Below are 19,632 nucleotides of genomic sequence, written 5' to 3'. Positions count from 1 at the left end.
ATAAGTCTTCTCAACTCAAATTAGTTGAAGTCCACAATTAACAATAATCTCAAGGCATTTTTTTTTATCCATTATAGATTTAAAACTTTGTTTTGGTTCAAGATTTGAAAATCTTATAAGAAAAAAAACAAGAAGTTACAAATGGGTTTGGGTAGTGATATTTTAGAGTAAAATATACACATAACTCTTTTAATTTAAAGAAGTAATGGAATGAATTATGAGTATAATATCAATGATGAATAACATATATATATTAATAGTGATAAATGATATAATGTAAATAACTCTTTTAATAAACTCTATCTTACCATGTGAGTGCACATTATAATATATGTAAGATTTTTTTGTTATAACAAGGTTTAGATTTGTAAACTTCACCATGATTAAGGTCCATCTCACACTCAAAGAACTTGATAGCCAACTTATACAAGTAGAGGTGTTGAACACTCGACTAAAATTGTTGATCTAGTGAGAATCTTGTTTATTCAATTACCAAGTATTATTATGTTAAGTTTTGTTTGTGCTTGTATAATTAACCCTTGTTTGTTTCCATAGTTTTTTTATTGTTTTGATATCTGAGGTAAGCACACCATGTTACTCATTCTTAGAGATGTTCACATCCAAATAAATAAAAACATAATAAGTAATTATTATACTTGTCATCCAAGATGTTGATGCTATTAATATAGAAAAAATAAATAAAAAATTAACATAATAAACAGAAAGTTTTTCAGTAGCAGACATCACTTGCCATATCATATTCTAAATCATATAACTCATATCAATTAAAAAAAGTAAATATTTATTATTTTGTCTGTTTTAGTTTCAATATCATTGGTATTAAACATGTCGGGTTAAGACATAGTTAACATGTCCTTGTCCTCATCCCATCCCATAAAACAGTAAAGTCAAACCGAACGAGCCCACATTTTTGGACATAACTTTTCTCCTTCTTCTACACCGATCTCACTTGTTTGATGCAATCTTCTATGTGACTCTTACATCCTCGTACACACCATGTCCTGGTTCAGAAACCTCTCCAAATTTTCCACCATAACAAAACCACCCAGAAAAACACACCCTTTTCACCACTTCCCACCTCTCACTTTTCTCTCACATCACTTCACCACCACCACCACTAACAACCATGGTGGTTTGGAACCAACGAAGCCACATGAGAAGCCACGTGTGGTAGTGCTGGGAACAGGTTGGGCAGGGTGCAGGCTCATGAAAGGGTTGGACCCTAAAATCTATGACATTGTTTGTGTCTCTCCACGTAATCACATGGTTTTCACACCTCTCTTGGCTTCTACGTGTGTTGGAACCTTGGAGTTTAGAACCGTTGCTGAACCTGTTACAAGGATCCAACCTGCTATTTCTAGAGAACCTGGTTCTTATTTCTTCCTTGCCAATTGTACTAGCGTTGACACTCATAACCATGTGGTATGTATGCTAAATGATTTGTTTTGTTTCATTCTATATGTTTATGTATGTTTTCTTTTGATGCAGCTTTATATGGTTTAGTTATGGTGGGGGAAAAGGGTTTGTGAAATATCTTATTGGGCAGGGTTAGGATTCAAGTTCCTCAAAGAATTCAATTTTAACATTTTGTCTTATTGTAAATGGATTTATTGAAAATTTGGTTTGTGATAGAGCCCAATTGTGTTTTATCCTGTTAAAGTTTGGTTGTTGTTGTATTGGAATTTGAAACTCAAACTTTTCAAAGCTGACCCTGAAAGTGGATGCCCCTGATGAAAATTCAATTTCATTACTATTTTTTCTTACTCTTTCTCCTCCTAAACTTAAACAAAAGGGTGTGATAACCAAGCCATTATTGAAGTATTAGTTGAAATATCAGTATCTCTCTGTGGCTTACTTGGGGAAAATCCGATTCATGGTTTTGAAGGTGAAATGTGAGACTGTAACTGAAGGAACACAGACACTAGATCCTTGGAAGTTTACAGTCTCATATGATAAGCTAGTAATTGCATTAGGAGCACAACCCATCACTTTTGGAATACATGGAGTCCATGAACATGCAATTTTTCTTCGCGAAGTTTACCATGCACAGGAAATTCGTCGGAAGTTGCTCCTGAACTTGATGCTGTCTGATGTTCCAGGTTTGCAATAATTTTGCTATATTAACATAATATGAAATTGTTTGACAAAAATGATTGTTATAACACCACCTCTGTAATCTGTATTTGATTTGTGTGCAGGGATTTCAGAAGAGGAAAAAAGAAGGCTTTTACACTGCGTGGTTGTGGGAGGTGGTCCAACTGGAGTTGAATTCAGTGGTGAACTTAGTGATTTTATCATGAGAGATGTTCGTCAGAGATATTCTCATGTGAAAGATTATATCCATGTTACTTTAATTGAGGTATGCTTAGATGCATTAGATATGTTATACAACCAAATTGATTGTGTATTTCCTATGGAACAAACATCTTGCTATTTTATATCTCCATTGTCCACCAATTGTTGCTAGTATAATGGTTAGAAACACTTTTGAGTTGCTTGGAGCTACTTTTGTGGTGATAAAGTATTATTTATACATGCCAAAAAAATGTCTGTTAAGTTCATTTGTGTTGCTAACCATTTTATTTATGCCTCCTTTTCAGGCAAATGAAATATTGTCTTCCTTTGATGACAGACTCAGGCGCTATGCTACCAAACAGTTGACAAAAGTAAGCTATATTGATTATGAACTTCTGAAATTCATATGATAAAACCACAAACTCTGCTTTTCAGTTTAAAGAAAACTAGTCAATGGTGTAACGACAAAAAAAGGTCTAGTATACTCATTCCTACATTGTTTCTAGCAGAGGAATTTGGAATATTTCATATTACCAATGGGTCTCTTCATCATAGTTCAATCAGTATGCTGAAAACTGATTAATAGATAAGCTGTTAAAATTTTATGCTGAGTTTTCTATCAGTCAGGAGTCCGTCTTGTTCGTGGCACTGTTAAAGATGTTGAAGATGATAAGATTATCCTCAATGATGGCACAGAGGTTCCATATGGGTTGCTGGTATGGTCTACTGGTGTCGGTCCGTCGCCTCTTATTCGCTCTTTGGATCTTCCTAAATCTCCTGGTGGAAGGTTATTCTTTGTACTTTACGTAATTGCATTTATTTCTGTTGACAGCCATTGCAAATTTACAAGTTGGCAGAAGATTTCTGTTTAGATTTATTACTTTGATCTGTCTTATCAGGAAAGCATGATCACCATTTGTCGCAAGATATATGCATGTATTAAAAGACTGAGTTTGATATAAATAAAAACGAGTCTTGCTTCTTAAACCAATGCATTTCTTGGATAATTGTTGGATTGAGAATTTACTTCATGCATATCATGCTCATAAAATTTCACATAAATCCAAGGCTCTCATTTATAAAATATTTTCAAATATAAGAAAATATCAATGATTTGATTATGTAGTCATTCATGTTTGAAATTTCTAAACACTGGCAAGAAAAAGCAATATGTAATATACTTATAACTGAAAGTTTGGAACTTTGGATTAATTAATCATTTTTCTATAAGAAGTTAGTTTGTGGTATAAGTATGTCAAGTCTTACATTGGTCTCAAAATCCTTATGTATATATATATAGGTACTTTTACTCTTGTATTTCATTTGAGCTCCTTAAGTTTCATAGTGTGCTGTATTAGGTCTCCCTGTATTTGATATACAGTTAAACGTGTCCCTATAATTTGCCTTCATGATCCTTTTATTTCATGGTAACTTAAACTTTAGATTACTGTATAAATCTAAAGCAACATGTAAACACTTTCTCTTCACAGAATTGGCATTGATGAGTGGCTTCGCGTTCCTTCGGTGGAGGATGTGTTTGCAATAGGTGACTGCAGCGGATATGTTGAAAGTACTGGAAAACCAACACTTCCAGCTTTAGCTCAAGTAAGTGATATTGGGTTATCACACTCATTTCTAAATTCCTCCTATTTGTAGTTTTGGCTTTATACTGGGGCCTAAAGTCTGGCGCATTTCATTGTCAACATGTTCCTTTCATTCTTAGTTGTAGTGGTTCATGGATGTATTGGCGCCGGTGTTGCCTTGTTTTCTTATTTGCTGAGAGCATATTCCTTGTTACTTTGTTGCATTACCATTTTCCATGAACCATCTCTCCTAATTCTCACGCGAGAGCATTTGATCATGTGTCGAAATTCAACTTTATTTGGAAAAGTTGGAGTGGCCATGGTCTAACTGAAGAAAACTTGGTCATGAAGGATCTGATGCCACATTATGAAATCTTCCCAAAAGTTTAAGTTGTTCTGTAAAACATGTGAATAACTTAATCTTATCTTTCACACAATTTGAATCCCACAGGTGGCAGAGAGGCAAGGTAAATATTTAGCAAACTTATTAAACAAAATAGGTAAAGCCGACGGAGGCCGTGCAAACAGCATAAAAGACATAGAGATTGGGGATCCATTTGTTTACAAACATCTTGGAAGCATGGCAACTATTGGCAGTTACAAGGCTCTAGTGGACCTTAGACACAGCAAGGTGATTTTTATCATTTCTGATGTTTTTGTTGGTGCATCAAAAAATTATATTTGCACAGTTTGATTGACTCATGTATCTCCTATAGGAGGAAAAAGGGTTATCTCTTGCAGGGTTTATAAGTTGGTTCATTTGGCGCTCAGCGTATCTAACTCGTGTCATCAGCTGGAGAAACAGATTTTATGTTGCCACCAACTGGGCAACAACTTTAGTGTTTGGCCGTGATATAAGCAGAATATGAAAAATTTCAAGCTAACTCTACTTGCTGCATGGTTAGAAAGTTGCACCAACAGTTGGTAGAGACTTCAGATGATATTTGTATTTATAGGTTGGATTGCAGGTTATTTTAAGAAGAAATAAGAGGTCATGATGCATATTTAATTGGATCATTTTGGAGAATATATCTCAAGAGATGAATTTCAGTTACTGAACAGCAAAGAAGTATACTAGTTCATGGTCTTTGGTACATGTTCAATTTGGTTAAAATAGTGGCAATGGAAATGAGACTACTCCGGAGCTAGATTGAAGAGAAGGCTATAAATTCGGAAGTCTTGGTTCTTTTGTAATCAAAGTGCACACATTATGATTGAATCTGTAGCATTTCATATATTGATCACTTCAATATCACTTTTCATGTTTATAATCTGTTTACCAAATGTATAACCACACAACTGCAATAATATGGCACCAGATTCTTTGAATTTTCCTACTGTACATGCACTGAAATCTTTCATTTGGAAAACATCACAATATACATGCATAATAACCGAATGGAATTCTATATACTACATAGTTTAACCTGATACATAATGTGAAAAAGGGAAAACCAAAAACTTCAGTTGTGTGAAAGGTCACTTTCTTCATGTAGATATTGTCAAAGAATTATGTACAACAAGAACACCTATATTGAATGTCAGACTTCCATATTTCTGAGATCACTCTCCCTCACATCCATTTGCTCTACCAATAATCCTTACAAGAACAATGGCCACTTTTAAAATGGTGTAAGCAATTTGAATCACTTAAATTTATTTCACACCCATATGCCACTGACAAGTATTTGGCTGTGTCATGGCAATCTTTACACATTCTCAATTTCTTTACTATCCTTACAACTTGAGGTGACCGATGAGAGTCTATGAAAGCAAATGCAAATGCAAGTTTCTCACTATGTACACTACTAATAGTTTCCTTCTCTTCTTCCTCAATGCAATGTCCATTGTCAGAAATATGTGCCTTGACATTTACAGCTACCTGTTTTAGCCAAGAATGGAGCTTGTCCGGATATCTTTTTGACTGATCACCGACTACAAAAGTATAGACCAAGTTTTTCCTTTCAATCCAGCACTTCCCAACAGGAACATCCTTTTCTTTTCCCAGCTTTGTAATTTTTGGAGCTTCCCAAGACTTCCCACATAAAGAATATGCCTGTGAAAGTAAATGGTGAGTTATAGTATTTCCAGGTTCCAACTCAAGCATACGTTCTCCTGCAAGGATTGCCAATCCAAAGTTCCTGTGAATCCTGCTGGCGGTAAACAAGGCAGCCCATACGAAGGAATTAGGCTCAAAGGGCATACTTTGAATTAACTCTAGTGCTTCGGCAAGCTTACCGGAACGACCAAACAAATTGACCATAGCAATATAATGTTCGACACCTGGAATTATATGAAATTCTTCACTCAGGCTGGAGAAAGCTTTCTTCCCCTCATCCACCATTCCAGAATGACCAAAAGCTGATATAATACTTGCAAAAGTACCCCTACGTGGTTGAAGTCCTTCCTTCCTCATCTGATAAAAAATATCAAGAGCAGACTCTGAACGGCCATGTAAAACATAACCTGCAATTAGAGAGTTCCAACTGATGATATCTTTCAAAGACAATCCATCAAAAATGCTTCTTGAATACAAAATATTTCCTGTCTTAGCATAAGTGTCGATGAGTATATTTGACACAGAAAGTTCAGACACTAAGTTTCGACGCACTGCACAACAATGTATTTCTTTCACTTTCTTCAGGGCCAATAAATTTGCACAAGCAGGAAGGATACTTAGCATTGTGACTGAGTTGGGAGCTATGTGGAAAGACTGCATCTTCCGAAACATCTGCAAGGCCTTGTCCTTTTGTCCACTTTGCAGGTAACCAGAAATTAATGAATTCCATGAGGCCGTATCTGGCTTAATTTTCCCATCTTTCTCAATCCTTTGAAAAAGATCAAATGCCCAATCCTCATCACCATTCTGCATATATCCTGTGATCATTACATTCCATGTAACAATATTAGGTCGTGAATCAGACTCCTGCATTTTCATAAATAATTCGTGGGCTTTACCACAGAAACCAGCTTGGATATATCCTCCAATAATCGAGTTCCAAGAATATACATCTCTCTTTAACATCATATCAAAAACACTTTGAGCATCTTTCAGATTGCCACACTTGGAGTAAATATCAATCAGTGAATTACCAATTAGCACATCGTCAACTAAACCCATCTTAACAGCAATAGAATGAATTTCTAATCCCATATGTAATGATTTTAAGGATGCACATGCTGCGGCTGCACTTGCAATTGTAATACTATTGGGCTCAATCTCTGCTAAAAACATCTCTTTCAACAAATCAAAAGCACAATATATCCTGCCTCTTTGAGCAAACCCAGAGATCATGGAAGTCCAAGTATACACATCTGGAGTAATCCCAACACTCTCCATCTTCATCATTAAATCCATTGCAATATCACAATGCCCTAACTGATTGTAACTAGAAATGAGTATGTTCCAAGTAACCAAACTAGGTTCAATTCCTTTTTCCTGCATTGCATCAAAATACTTTTGAGCTTGTTCAATCTTGCCCTTCTGGCAAAACCCTGTAATTATTGCATTCCAGGTCACACTGTCTCTCTCATCCATGTTTTCCAAAAACTTCTTTGCACAATTCATCTCTCCATATTTAGCATACACAGCAAGAATTGAATTGTTTATCCGCATAGAAGAGCACATTCCGCACCGGACCACTAAAGAATGTATCAACCTCACAGTTTCTAAATCCCCGCACTTTCCACAAGCTTGCACAATCTTTGGAATCAGAAACTCATCAGGTGAGACCCCGTCTCGCATCATATCATAAAAGAGGTCCACAACTTCCTCCCAGCACCGGTCTCTACAGCATGCACCAATCATAGCAGACCAAGTGAACAAATTTCTCTCACGCATTTCATCAAAAACTTTCCATGCCTCCTCTAAATGCCCACATTTGGCATACATGCTAACCAACTTTGTCTCCACAAAAGGATCCACCTTTCTCACCAAGCCAATCCTAGCATGCAATTCCCTACCCACCGAGATGCAATCTTTGTCAATGCAAGATTGTAACAAATTCATATAGGTAAAAGGTTTCACCTTGGACCCTTGTTGAGCCATGGAGTCAAGAATTGACACAGCCTCACTCAGGGGCCCATTAATGCATAACTGGTTCAAGTGGGTATCCATTAATTGTGGGTGTGACCTTTTAATAACAGAGACATTGATAGAATTTGCAAAGACCCTTGTTGAGGCATGGCACTCAAAGTGGGTTGAATTGTGAGGAAGTAGTGAAAGTGGAAGCCTTGATTTACTGGGTATAACAATAAGGTTTTGCTCCATTACTTTGTCACTGTGTTTTTTGAAATTCTCTTATCTGTTTTGGATTTTTGTTTTGTTTTGCAGAGATGTGAAATGAGGATTGTGGATAGTGGTGGTGATTGAATCATAGAACCGATAAGGTGAACGTGAAAGTGAAAGTGAAAGTATCCAAATTTGGGCCTATGTGGTCCTATCAACCATAACTCGGTTTAGTTGTCTGTCACAATTTCAATGGCATGTTGCGATTTACTTTTTATCTTAGTTTTTCTGTTTATCTTCTTCACCAATCAATTATATTAAAACTAATAGAATAACTTAATAAAGAGTCTATTATTTGTACAATGCAATATAAAACTTATATATTTTTACTACATATACTAGTAGTGATAGACACTTCGTGTTTACTAGCCTATATTCATACTTTTACAATGTTAATTCAAAACTTATATATTTTATTTTGGAGAATTAGAATATTTTTTTGTATTGAGTATACTTTATATTGTACTTTTTATTGAAGATACCTTATATTATAATATTTTGTTTTATTATAATGCTAGAGAGGTGGTTAATAGGTTTGTGGTGATTACATACTTATATATAATTATATAGTTTTTTTTGTAGAAATTAAAAAGTTTAAGGGTAAAATAGGAAAATAAAATTACACCATGGTAGTTATTTCATGTTTTCCCTTTATATATAGTATAGATATATTTCTCATAATTAAAATGAACTTTATTTAAGTAATCTAAAATTTACTTTGTAAGAGCAAATTAATCTAACATTTAATATATAATTTCTTTAAACAATTTATAACTTTTTTTTGATAATATTAAAAGTATCCTCATTTTTAGTAAGGAAATAATCATTTTTTAAGTATAACTGTCTCTCCCAATAAGTATATATATATATATATACAGTACAACCTAACACTAAATGATTTATAATTACTCATTCACTTTGTGAGATTTAGATATTTACTACATGATTGCCTAAATTACCCCGATGTTCTGAAATGTTCTCCCGCAAGTTCTGAAAAAGCGCACACCAAATTTCAAATCAACCGCCTTATTTTCATTCCTTTTTCAAATTCCCTTCTTCCCCCAACCCTTATTTAAACCTTCTCCCCCTTCTTCAACATTCAATTCACCAAAATATTGAAAACCCAAAAATGCCTTCAATCCCTTCTTCTTCTTTTTCTTCTTCTTCTTCTTCAATCTCAGAAGAGCCACTTCTGGCTCCAAACCCAGATCGTTTCTGCATGTTTCCAATCCAATACCCTCAGATCTGGGAAATGTACAAGAAAGCCGAAGCTTCATTCTGGACCGCCGAAGAAGTCGATCTTTCTCAAGATCTTCGCCATTGGGATTCTCTCACCGACGATGAACGCCACTTCATCAAACACATCCTCGCCTTCTTCGCCGCCTCCGACGGAATCGTTCTTGAAAACCTCGCCGGAAGGTTCATGACTCAAATTCAAGTCGCTGAGGCGCGTGCTTTCTACGGCTTCCAAATCGCCATTGAAAATATCCACTCTGAGATGTATAGCCTCCTTCTCGAAACATATATCAAAGACTCCGCTGATAAAAACCGATTATTCCACGCGATTGAAACCATTCCTTGTGTTACAAAGAAAGCTGAATGGGCGTTACGATGGATCGACGGTTCAGAATCCTTCGCAGAACGCCTCGTTGCTTTTGCTTGCGTTGAAGGAATATTTTTCTCTGGAAGCTTCTGTGCGATATTTTGGCTTAAAAAACGCGGGTTAATGCCCGGTCTTACATTCTCGAACGAGTTGATATCGCGAGATGAAGGGCTTCATTGTGATTTCGCTTGTTTATTATACTCTCTAATGAAGAAGAAGCTTCCAGAGGAGCGTGTGAAGGGAATTGTTCGTGACGCAGTGGAGATCGAGAGAGAGTTTGTGTGTGACGCGCTTCCATGTGCGTTGGTGGGAATGAATGGGGTTTTGATGAGTCAGTATATAGAGTTTGTTGCGGATAGGTTATTGGGTGCGCTTGGGTGTGGGAAGGTGTATGAAGTGCAGAACCCTTTTGATTGGATGGAACTGATTTCGCTTCAAGGGAAGACTAATTTCTTTGAGAAGAGGGTTGGGGAATATCAAAAGGCTTCTGTTATGTCTAGCTTGAATGGTGGTGATGGTGGTGCTCATGTCTTCAACATGGATGAAGATTTTTAGTATTGTTAATTCATATTGGGAATATTAAATCTAATATCTAATGTTCTGTTTCCATGTCTAGTGTGTATGTTTTAGTTTGAGAAATTATGAAGCATAAATTATCTCTTTAGACTCTTATTTTTGTGTTTATTATTCTTTCGGTTGAGTGAATTTAAGATTTTCAATATGAAATGTAAATTACATGAGGATGTGCATTTGATTCAGTGCAATACATTGTAGTTTAGTTGAATGGCACTGCTGACACACTTCTATGCAATTATGAATACAATAGTTGAATGGGGAAACTTGGAACAAGATCTTCTCCATTTATAGATAGACAAATATATGTTTTTATATTTATTTTTAGTGGCAAAAATGTAATTTCATTATAATTAAAAAGATAAATGTGTTATTGGAAATTTCCCTTTGTTTTTTGAAGCAGTGAAATAGTAGAACAAGTAGCATTAATTAATGTTACACAACTTGCAAATTAATATTGCTGTCAATTGATTATGGACAAAGATAAAATAAAATTTGTATTATAGTGTAGTAGCCGTAGGTATAATAGATAAAAAAACTACACATTATTTTACCATAGATACATACTAGAACACAATGATTGGCAAAACATAAATTGTGAGGTTAATGAGGCTTACAAAGCTGCCAACTACTAAATGCTACTATATCCTATAAGCTAGTCAAGCTACATTTTACAAGAAGCTACAACAACACACAGTGAGTATTTATTTAGTGCAGGTTAATTCTAGCTGGAAGGTATACTCCATGAGCTTGCTCTTCCACAAAAATGGTTTCACAGTTAACCAGTTTCATCACACACTTAGCTGCCGGGTGGTACTTCTGCTGTGCTTCGATGAAGCCTCTACGAAGAACACCTTCAACCCAATCATCTGTTGCATTTTTCTTGTCGGATAACCAAGCCGCTGCGAGTATTTGTGTCATTACCTCGTAATCAATTTCAAGCTGAGACTCTGAACCAAATGTCCTTTCGAATTGTATGCTAATTCTTTTTAATACTTTCTCAGCAAGCAAATTGAAATTGAATGGCTTAAAGACCACTTTTTCATCAATTTGATTACAGAAATCACTTAACCAGGCTCCTGTCTCTTTCACTACAGATTCACTTCCATGGTTTTGGTCATCGATGACCTCTTCGGTGTCCTCTACAGGCATATTTAGATCCAGATAGGATCTTGATGTCTCACTGGCCTGTTTCTGTGTCTTGCATGAAGCTCCTTCTCTGCATTCACTACTATCATCCTGCTTTCGCTTATTCAAAAATGGTGATTTGGAGTATCCTTTTCTTGGTACAACCTTCACGTTTGTGCTACTGCTTATTTTGGCACCCTCGGATGTATCTCCAAGTAATAATTGCATTTGACATCTTTTGGCTTCGAGGATTCTTTCCTCGGAAAACATATTAGATTCTTCAAAAGCAAAAGAATCATTACCTTTGCAACCAGTTGAGGTTACAATGAAGATTGCATTATTGATGCTGATTTCCCTTCCGCGTGAGTCTGGAAATTTACCTGTTCTCATTGCCTGCAACAAACTAGTCTGCACCAGAAAATCACCTTTATCTACATTTTCAAGAAACACAACCGAATGAGGTTTTTTACTCAACTCCCCAGCAATATAGTCCACAACTGTCTTCCTCCCAAGCACATCATGACAATAAGATTTTTGGCTTTCAAAAATTGAGTTTAATGGGTAAAGCCTGCCCTGGGAGCTCAAATCCACAGAAATTAGGCTTTCCGTGTTTCCAAATATAACCTCGGCAAGAGATGAAGCAATTTTCCTTTTTCCAACTCTATCTGGACCAAGGAAAGCAAACCATATGTCTGCTATAACACGAGAGCCTCTACCCTTTCCTGCACCAGATTTACAAAGGAACAAAGTTCGGTTGATAGCACATATGGCCTCATCCTGCCAGCCAACCTTTTCATTGAGCAGCTGATTCAGAGACTTGAAATCTACTGAATGAAAATTTCCTTCCAAATATGGACTAGAGCAGGGAGAAGATCTCACAATTTGGTGTGAAGCATTTTCGTTAAGAACATCACAACCGGTTGAAAGGGAGTCTGACAAGTGTTGAAGATGTTTTTTATGATCTCGTAGTTTTGGGGTATCCGGCTCCTGAGCTGCAGATGTATATAATGTTCCCAATCCTAAATCTGTGGTCACAGATGTAAGGGATGAAGACAATCTGCGATCTAGCACACTCACATTGGCCATAGGGGAAGGGGCAATCAAAGGGATCTGCATGTCAGTTTGCTGAATCACTGAAACTTTTGGTACATGATCAGTTCCAGTATTGACACTGGCTGTGTTAAAAGGTACTGGAACAGAAGATAATTGTTTCGATGGAAAAATATCATGCAACTGTTTCGGCATGTATGCAATTCCACTAGAATATTGGATTTCCTTAAGTGATGGAACATTACTGCTGCTTTCCTTGAAACTTGATCCAAATCGTAAACCCTCAAATTCAGGCAGAGCTCTGGTGTGGTGAAGATGTTGACAAATATCATTCCATTTCTTTTGCAATTCCAAGATCTTACCATTCAAACTTGTGTTTTCTTCGTTAGCCTGCAATGGACGGCGGAGTTCAGTCTTAAATATAAACAGCCATAAATTGAATCAATAAAATATCATAAGTGATACAGATCACAACCATTGACAAAAAGTGGATCCAATAAATTTTACCGAATATAGAAGGAAAATAATACTTACAGTTGTTCATGAGAAAATATATTTGCAGTACCATTTCCTTGATAAATATTCTAGAATAACTTCTGCAGATGTTCTATGAGTTATGTTGTATAAGGAAAACTTATATTTTTCTTGTGTCCCAATATTTACCGCAAAGGAAATCCTCTCAAACTACCAAAGCTATATAAGAAATTATACATGCATACGAAATCTTTTTCCATCTCCAAAAACTTTCAGAAAGATCTAATCATATTCAGTTCAGTACATGAATACACCCATTCTAAATCCACCTGTTTAACATATTGCTCAATGTCACATGAAAAGCCATAGGCTCAACAAAAGAAATTCAGACTTAGAAAATTGGCTAAGAGAAAACTGTTATGTTATTATTATTACTTGGTATAAGCAAGTTAACATTATTATAGTGAGTATCTCTGTATTGTCTACATCGGCTAGTAAAGCAATTGCCCCCACCATTTAGCATGTATAAGTGTGTATGAAATTCTCTGCTTGGACAGGAAAGTTTAACATTTGGTGATCATAACAAACCTTTGCCACATCCAGTCCTATTTGAATGTCCACATTAACCTTTTGTAACCAAGGCAAGCTTGTTGAGTAACCACATGCCGGAGTAGCAGGACATACCTTCATAATATCAGCAACTTCTTGTTCACATCTTTCATTGCATTTATCACAACGAGCAAAAGGTGCATTTGTACAGCTTGCCGAACTTTTGATTTCAGAAGGCGTAGAAAAGAAGCCAGCAAATGGAACAAAGGACCCCATCAAGCTGTAAGTTTATCATGAGCAAGGAACTGTCAGATGATCCAATAGGCACAAAATAGAAGTTAAAGTGTACACAATAGCAAAAGCTTCGAAGCACCATCCATATAAAATGAAATATATTTTCAACAACAAAGTCTTTTCCGAGAAGGTGAGGTTAGCTACATAGATCAGAAAATGTCTTATTGTATTCTATTTTAAATATTGTAATCTTCAGAAAGGTCATTTAAAACTGTCATTTTTAATGGATTCACTCTTAGTTTTTCTTGGAGTCCTTACACCTCTAATAATAATTGGACTATCCTCCACATGATATAATCTTCTTATCTAGGCTTTTACTAGTCTTGTTCTCAAATGATCAAAACACTTCAGACGAGTTTCTACCATGTTTTCCACAATAGGGTACATCCTTAAAGGCATACTTAATTCTCTAATCACCCGGACTTAAAAATATTGTTTCAAAGTTCTGACATTACATAACAAGGAAGGGTATCAACTACAACTACAGAGTGAAATTAAATTGATAATCCCATAGAGAAAAGGGACTCTGCACTGCACACAAAAAAATCATAGCATCCGTCAAAAAACTGCAGTTAGAGGCTCATCTACATTGGCCAAGACAAGCAGAACAAGATACCTGGTCTTTTAGGTACATCACAATTCACAGGCTTAGAAATAGATTTCATAAAGTTCTATAGATCACAGTAATGGAAACTCCAATTTTGTATCTTTCACATAGGAACAATTTCACATTAACATGTACTTATCAGGCAGGAAATTGTAGCAACAACATGTGAATCCTTATCCTATTAAAAATATATTTTGAAATTTGAACCATGAACTTCATTGCAATCAGCAAAATCTAGAAAAACGAATAAACATAAACTAGAGTTTAAAGTTTAGTGAGTTAGATTGGAGTAGAATGTAAAGCTAGACAGAAAATATTTCATTTCACTGCAACCAAACATCCCTTTCAAAACTAAGAAAAAAGAATAAAGACAAAGATAGCAACCAAAAGGCAAAAACCATAAGCTTTGGTTCACAAATCACAACACACGGCAAGTCACAATCAAGTTTACATTAATTAGTCCATGTTACATTAATTAGACCCCAGGATAACCAAAAGGTCAAGGGTTTGACTCTTGGGAGCGACATTTGTTGGGACTTGGGAGGCGTAGCCATGCACTCAGAAATGGATTAGTTCCTTAACTATAGGATGATACCCTTAGTAATACCAAAAAATATTCATATGATACTCATTCTCTTCCATATCTTTTGATGTTTAAGGTTATGTACATAGTCTAAGAAATCAATTAAATAATATAAAAAATAGATATAAGTTGACTAAAATAACCTCATTTGATGCCGATTGGAAACTAAATTAAAAAGAAATAGAGAATTATGGGGTGAAAAAGAGAGTTAATAAATAAGTTATAGTTGGAAAGTAAAAAAATAAATGTGTAAGATTCTAAAACATGAACAAAAAAATTGGAATAACACGAGAAATTAAAACATTAAAAAGATTGGAATTGAGTCAGACTATATAGTATATACTTGAATGTGCAAGAGAAGAGCCCAGCAGAGTACATATCCGTTCACTTCAGCCACATTCAAAACAAGTACAAACAGCAACCAAAAAAAGTAAAAGAATAATGTTCATTTCATAAAGCAACTTCATCACATGAATGATACATGTACAAATGTGTAGTGCATCATTGAAGAAAGTGAAAATGAAATAAAAACCCACCTGGATTTAGGGTATAGTCCTTCCATTGAAGGGGTTGGATAAGTGATAGTCAACAAATGCAGATCCCAATCCTTTTCCACATTAGGGAACAAACCCAAAAACTTAGAATAGGCATCAGAAGTTTCAGCCACTCCCACCAGCCAAATCTTACCATGATGAATCTCCAACAACCTCGTCAAACCCGAAACAACAAACTTCACATTATCAATATTCTTTACACAATCTCCAACAAAAACCTCAACTTCCCCAAAGCTCAATACAACACTACTACCCTTGCATTGCTCAACCTCACGACCCAATTCTTCTAACCTCAACCGAATTCTGTCCTCACTGTTGTTCCCATTTTCACCAACAAACTCAGCAATTTCCTTTTCAATACAGAGAACCTTCAAGGAAGCCATTTCTGAAGGAAACAAAGCACTCCCATAACCCTTTTGAATTAGCTCTATGAAACTCTTCAAAGCACCCTTTGCGTAAATACCCATCAAGAAAAGATTCCTTTTTTGAACGAGAATCTCCACGATCCTTCTGGAATTGTCATCGATGAAGGGAGGGTTTAAACCGGTTCGACCCGGTTCAAGGTTACAAAGAAAAACCGGTGGGAACCGAGTTCGAGGAGGAGGTGGTGGTGGTGGTGGTTGAAGTAACGCGAGCTTAACATCACAGCTCCGAAAACCCGCTTCGCTTAAGACCCGACTCACAATCGGGTCATCGAGAACCGATAAAACGAAGTGCTTCAACTCCACCTTCAAAAACGACGTCGCTCCGTTCCCGTTTTGGTGAATGAAGTAGAAGCTGTCCGGGTGGCGGCGCTGGTTAGCTTGGGAGCGTTTGATTGCCGCCATGAGGGAGTTTGACACCGGAGGTCCGTCGTCATCGGCGGTTGCGGCGGCAGCCTTAGACGAAGGAAGGCGATCGAGGGAGACGCTAACGGAGAGTTCCAGTGCTCTGAGGTGGAGCTGCCGTGGGGAGTAGGGAGAGGACATGGCGGCGGTGGTCCGGGCACGGGCGCAGGCGTCACGGAGGGCGGAGGATGGGAGGGATAGTAAAGCGGAGACGGCATGGAGAGAGGTAGTTTGCGCGTGGCAGCGTCGGCGAGCCACGATTGCCGCGTCGTCAAGTGCACGCGCCGCCTCGTCGGTTAAGCATTGGCGAGCTGCGCTTAGTGGCGTCGGCATCGCCGGGGAGCATATATTTTGATTTTTATATTAGAGTCTCTATCCTATGAATATTTGTAATTTAATATAAAAAATACAAAACAAAAAGAACAAGACAAATAGAAGATAGATAAAATGTGTGTGTAGCAGGTTTTTTTAGGTTTGGATTCTTGTAAACAAAAGGTTTTTTATTTATTGAATGATGAATGATGAATGATGAATGATGATGGGTTTGGGTCTTACTTCTTCAGAGTGTTCAATTGTTTATTGAGAGGATACTTTCTTTCAACTTGTTTGTGGGAGATGATCATTATTATTGTTTAAATATAAGTAGGATATTTAATAATTAAAAGTCACATCTTTTAAAAGTTTATACAACAGGAATATATATATATATATATATATATATGGTGGAAATTAAGTTATTCTTCTTAATGAAGAATTAGTTTAGTTTTTTGTCATTAATTAAAATGGTTAATTAGAGTGGGGAGTTAGGAAAATTAAGATGATAAGGTGTTTGTTGGAGTGGGACTCATCTTTTGGGTAACGGATCAGAATGAGGACACATGGTAGGAAGAGATTCAATGTTTCTAATTTATTAATAGCCTTTTTGGTATGGTTTGGCAGATAATATCGATGTAAGACTTATAAATAATCAGTGTATTATTAATCATTTATTTGTATTATTTAAATCTAAAATTAATAATAATCAAAATTTAACGACTAATAACGTATTGACGATATAAAAAACTCTAACATTGAGATACATTCATTTATTATTTGTTGAATAAATATTGTGAGTGCTTGTCTTTCAGTGAGAAAGATGCCGTGCCCACTTAAGCAATTGGGCATGAAAGGGAGTCAATGTCAAGCTTTTGAGTCTACAGAAACCTTTTTGTCCTTTTTAGTTATTTTTCATCTTTTTATCTTCTTCTTTTTTTCCAATTCGTTTTTCTTATCTTGGCTAATACTATTAGGACACTTTTGGATCATCTGTGACGTACCCTTACTATTAAAATAATGCATATTTCAACTCTAATGTTTTTCATGTGTGCAAATCAAAAGACCCCATCCATCAAATTTTCTATTAGGTATAGACTGAAATTATCGCCTACACATCATTCTACCATTTATGTCATTTCATGTATCATGGACTTGTGATTGGTTAAAAAATATATATTTAAGTTAAAATTTAATTATTAAATATTTTTCTGACCAATCACAAATTTATAAGATATGGAGTGACACAAACTGAAGAAAACAGTTCTCCCGAAATTATCACATACATGAGATATAACCTGTTTCTACCAAAATTGCCTCACTTTCTTCATTTATTTGGTTACATGCCATTTCAAACTCGGATTTGACAATCTACTCAAAGAAAATCATTCATCCAAACTTTAAAACTCAACACTTTTGGGTTAAGAGTTTTCTTTGTTACACAAACATGTCCTCTTATTCCAGTATATTAGGAACGAAATTTCTTAGAACTGTATATAAGAGTCATTATTTAAGAAATGATTTTAAAGTCTTTCATTTTTTTTCTAAAAACCGGTTAAGCCTAAGTGATGATCTCAAATTATCTTATTGAAATCTTAAGAAACAATGCAAAGCTTCTTTTCATAGTGACCCGTGGCTCTCTTTGATGATATCGATTGATCACTTTGTTGTTCATAGAATCTTTGGGGTAGATTTTGTAAGAGAAGGATATATTCTTATATTTGTATATAGATATTGATTCTTGTATCATGATGCTTCATTTGGAATTCAATGGTCCCCCCTTACCTTTAAAAACGTTGTGGGAGAATAGTTGTCTTGAAATGAATTGACAGAGCAATTGTTACTTACCACTGGAATATATGAATCTGGTTAGTCAAACTTTGCTTTCAGATATTAATACTTAACTAGTCTGGTCACATCTTCAAAAAATTTACTATTTTATAATAACTCAATGTATCCCTTTTTATTATTCTAATCCCATTGCTTAGACAGATATATAAAAAATGGTATTACGAAGGATGTCATTTTTCTCTCCTCCCTATTTTTTTGGGCTATATCGAAGGATATCTATCATCTTATTGGTCAGAAATTATCATATAAATATCTCTTATAATAAATGTATATAAGATTCAATTAGACCTTATACTACCAAATCAATATCTTATTCATATGCAATCAATATTTTACTTTATGTTACCATTTTAGGAAGTATGTCAAATACACTCTATATATATATTAAGACTTAACTAGACCTAATGAGGAATGAATGACAACATGTTCACAAATTATAATTGGTTAAATGGACAGTATGTTTTCTCCCATAACATTATGTTACTTCATGTGTCATAAGTTATTAATAAATTAATTCTTTAATTTAAACGTATTTTTTCAACCAATTATAATTCATGATAGATGGAGTGTGACAGAATATGAAATAGAAGATGTGCTTCCATGGCAGGACTATCGTAGTCTTCATCACAAAAAGTGTTTTCCATCACTTTAGACCCACGATGTTAAGCAATAATGTTGCATCATGGAGTTCTTGTGGAACTTAAATTATTGGTGGTCCTTTTGAACACTGGGCGCTACTCCTTGGAAGTAGTCTCATTTCTAGTGCGTACCACAACTAGTAAAGCATTTCAACCTATTTTCATCTTAACTTGGGAAACCTTGATTTCAAGAAACAAAAGCACATCATCATTTACAAATAGTGTCTCCGTATACAAGATTTAAAGCTTTTTTATAGTGTGATTTAAAGCCCAAGGTGTTCACCTTCCCATAAAAGGACCCCTTTGAAAACTCTTATTCGCATTATAATGATCGCAATGACTGCAATCATAATTATAATTGTAATTACAACCACAATTTAAAACAATATATATATATATATA

The 19,632-nt window shown here is 35.5% G+C and overlaps 4 protein-coding genes across 6 annotated transcripts; 2 read left to right on the top strand and 2 right to left on the bottom strand.

Annotated features, from left to right (window-relative positions):
• Positions 890-5,228, top strand: LOC109356695 (internal alternative NAD(P)H-ubiquinone oxidoreductase A2, mitochondrial-like). The gene is made up of 8 exons (XM_019600176.1): positions 890-1,443; positions 1,907-2,120; positions 2,220-2,380; positions 2,622-2,687; positions 2,940-3,103; positions 3,807-3,921; positions 4,351-4,530; positions 4,616-5,228. The coding sequence occupies exons 1-8, from the start codon at positions 1,018-1,020 to the stop codon at positions 4,766-4,768; spliced, it is 1,479 nt and encodes a 492-aa protein (XP_019455721.1). The 5' UTR covers positions 890-1,017; the 3' UTR covers positions 4,769-5,228.
• LOC109356691 (pentatricopeptide repeat-containing protein At1g19720-like) lies at positions 5,140-8,283 on the bottom strand. 2 transcript variants are annotated; one of them, XM_019600171.1, is made up of 2 exons: positions 6,858-8,283; positions 5,140-6,776 (listed from the first exon to the last, which is right to left on the bottom strand). In XM_019600171.1, exons 1-2 carry the CDS (start codon positions 8,167-8,169, stop codon positions 5,488-5,490), a joined length of 2,601 nt encoding a protein of 866 aa, XP_019455716.1. In that variant the 5' UTR covers positions 8,170-8,283; the 3' UTR covers positions 5,140-5,487. The 2 variants fall into 2 exon arrangements, with proteins under 2 accessions (XP_019455716.1, XP_019455715.1); XM_019600170.1 differs by having other exon boundaries at positions 5,140-8,281.
• Positions 9,285-10,548, top strand: LOC109356696 (ribonucleoside-diphosphate reductase small chain-like). Its single transcript, XM_019600177.1, has one exon. The coding sequence runs from the start codon at positions 9,317-9,319 to the stop codon at positions 10,343-10,345; it is 1,029 nt and encodes a 342-aa protein (XP_019455722.1). The 5' UTR covers positions 9,285-9,316; the 3' UTR covers positions 10,346-10,548.
• On the bottom strand, positions 10,844-16,947 carry LOC109356690 (protein SMAX1-LIKE 6-like). 2 transcript variants are annotated; one of them, XM_019600168.1, is made up of 3 exons: positions 15,585-16,947; positions 13,604-13,844; positions 10,844-12,931 (listed from the first exon to the last, which is right to left on the bottom strand). In XM_019600168.1, the coding sequence occupies exons 1-3, from the start codon at positions 16,760-16,762 to the stop codon at positions 11,072-11,074; spliced, it is 3,279 nt and encodes a 1,092-aa protein (XP_019455713.1). In that variant the 5' UTR covers positions 16,763-16,947; the 3' UTR covers positions 10,844-11,071. The 2 variants fall into 2 exon arrangements, with proteins under 2 accessions (XP_019455713.1, XP_019455714.1); XM_019600169.1 differs by having other exon boundaries at positions 13,700-13,844.

The sequence above is a fragment of the Lupinus angustifolius genome, chromosome LG09 (genome assembly GCF_001865875.1).
Source record: "Lupinus angustifolius cultivar Tanjil chromosome LG09, LupAngTanjil_v1.0, whole genome shotgun sequence".
In the NCBI taxonomy this organism is placed as follows: Eukaryota; Viridiplantae; Streptophyta; class Magnoliopsida; order Fabales; family Fabaceae; genus Lupinus; species Lupinus angustifolius.
This window is presented reverse-complemented; position numbering and strand designations above follow the sequence as displayed.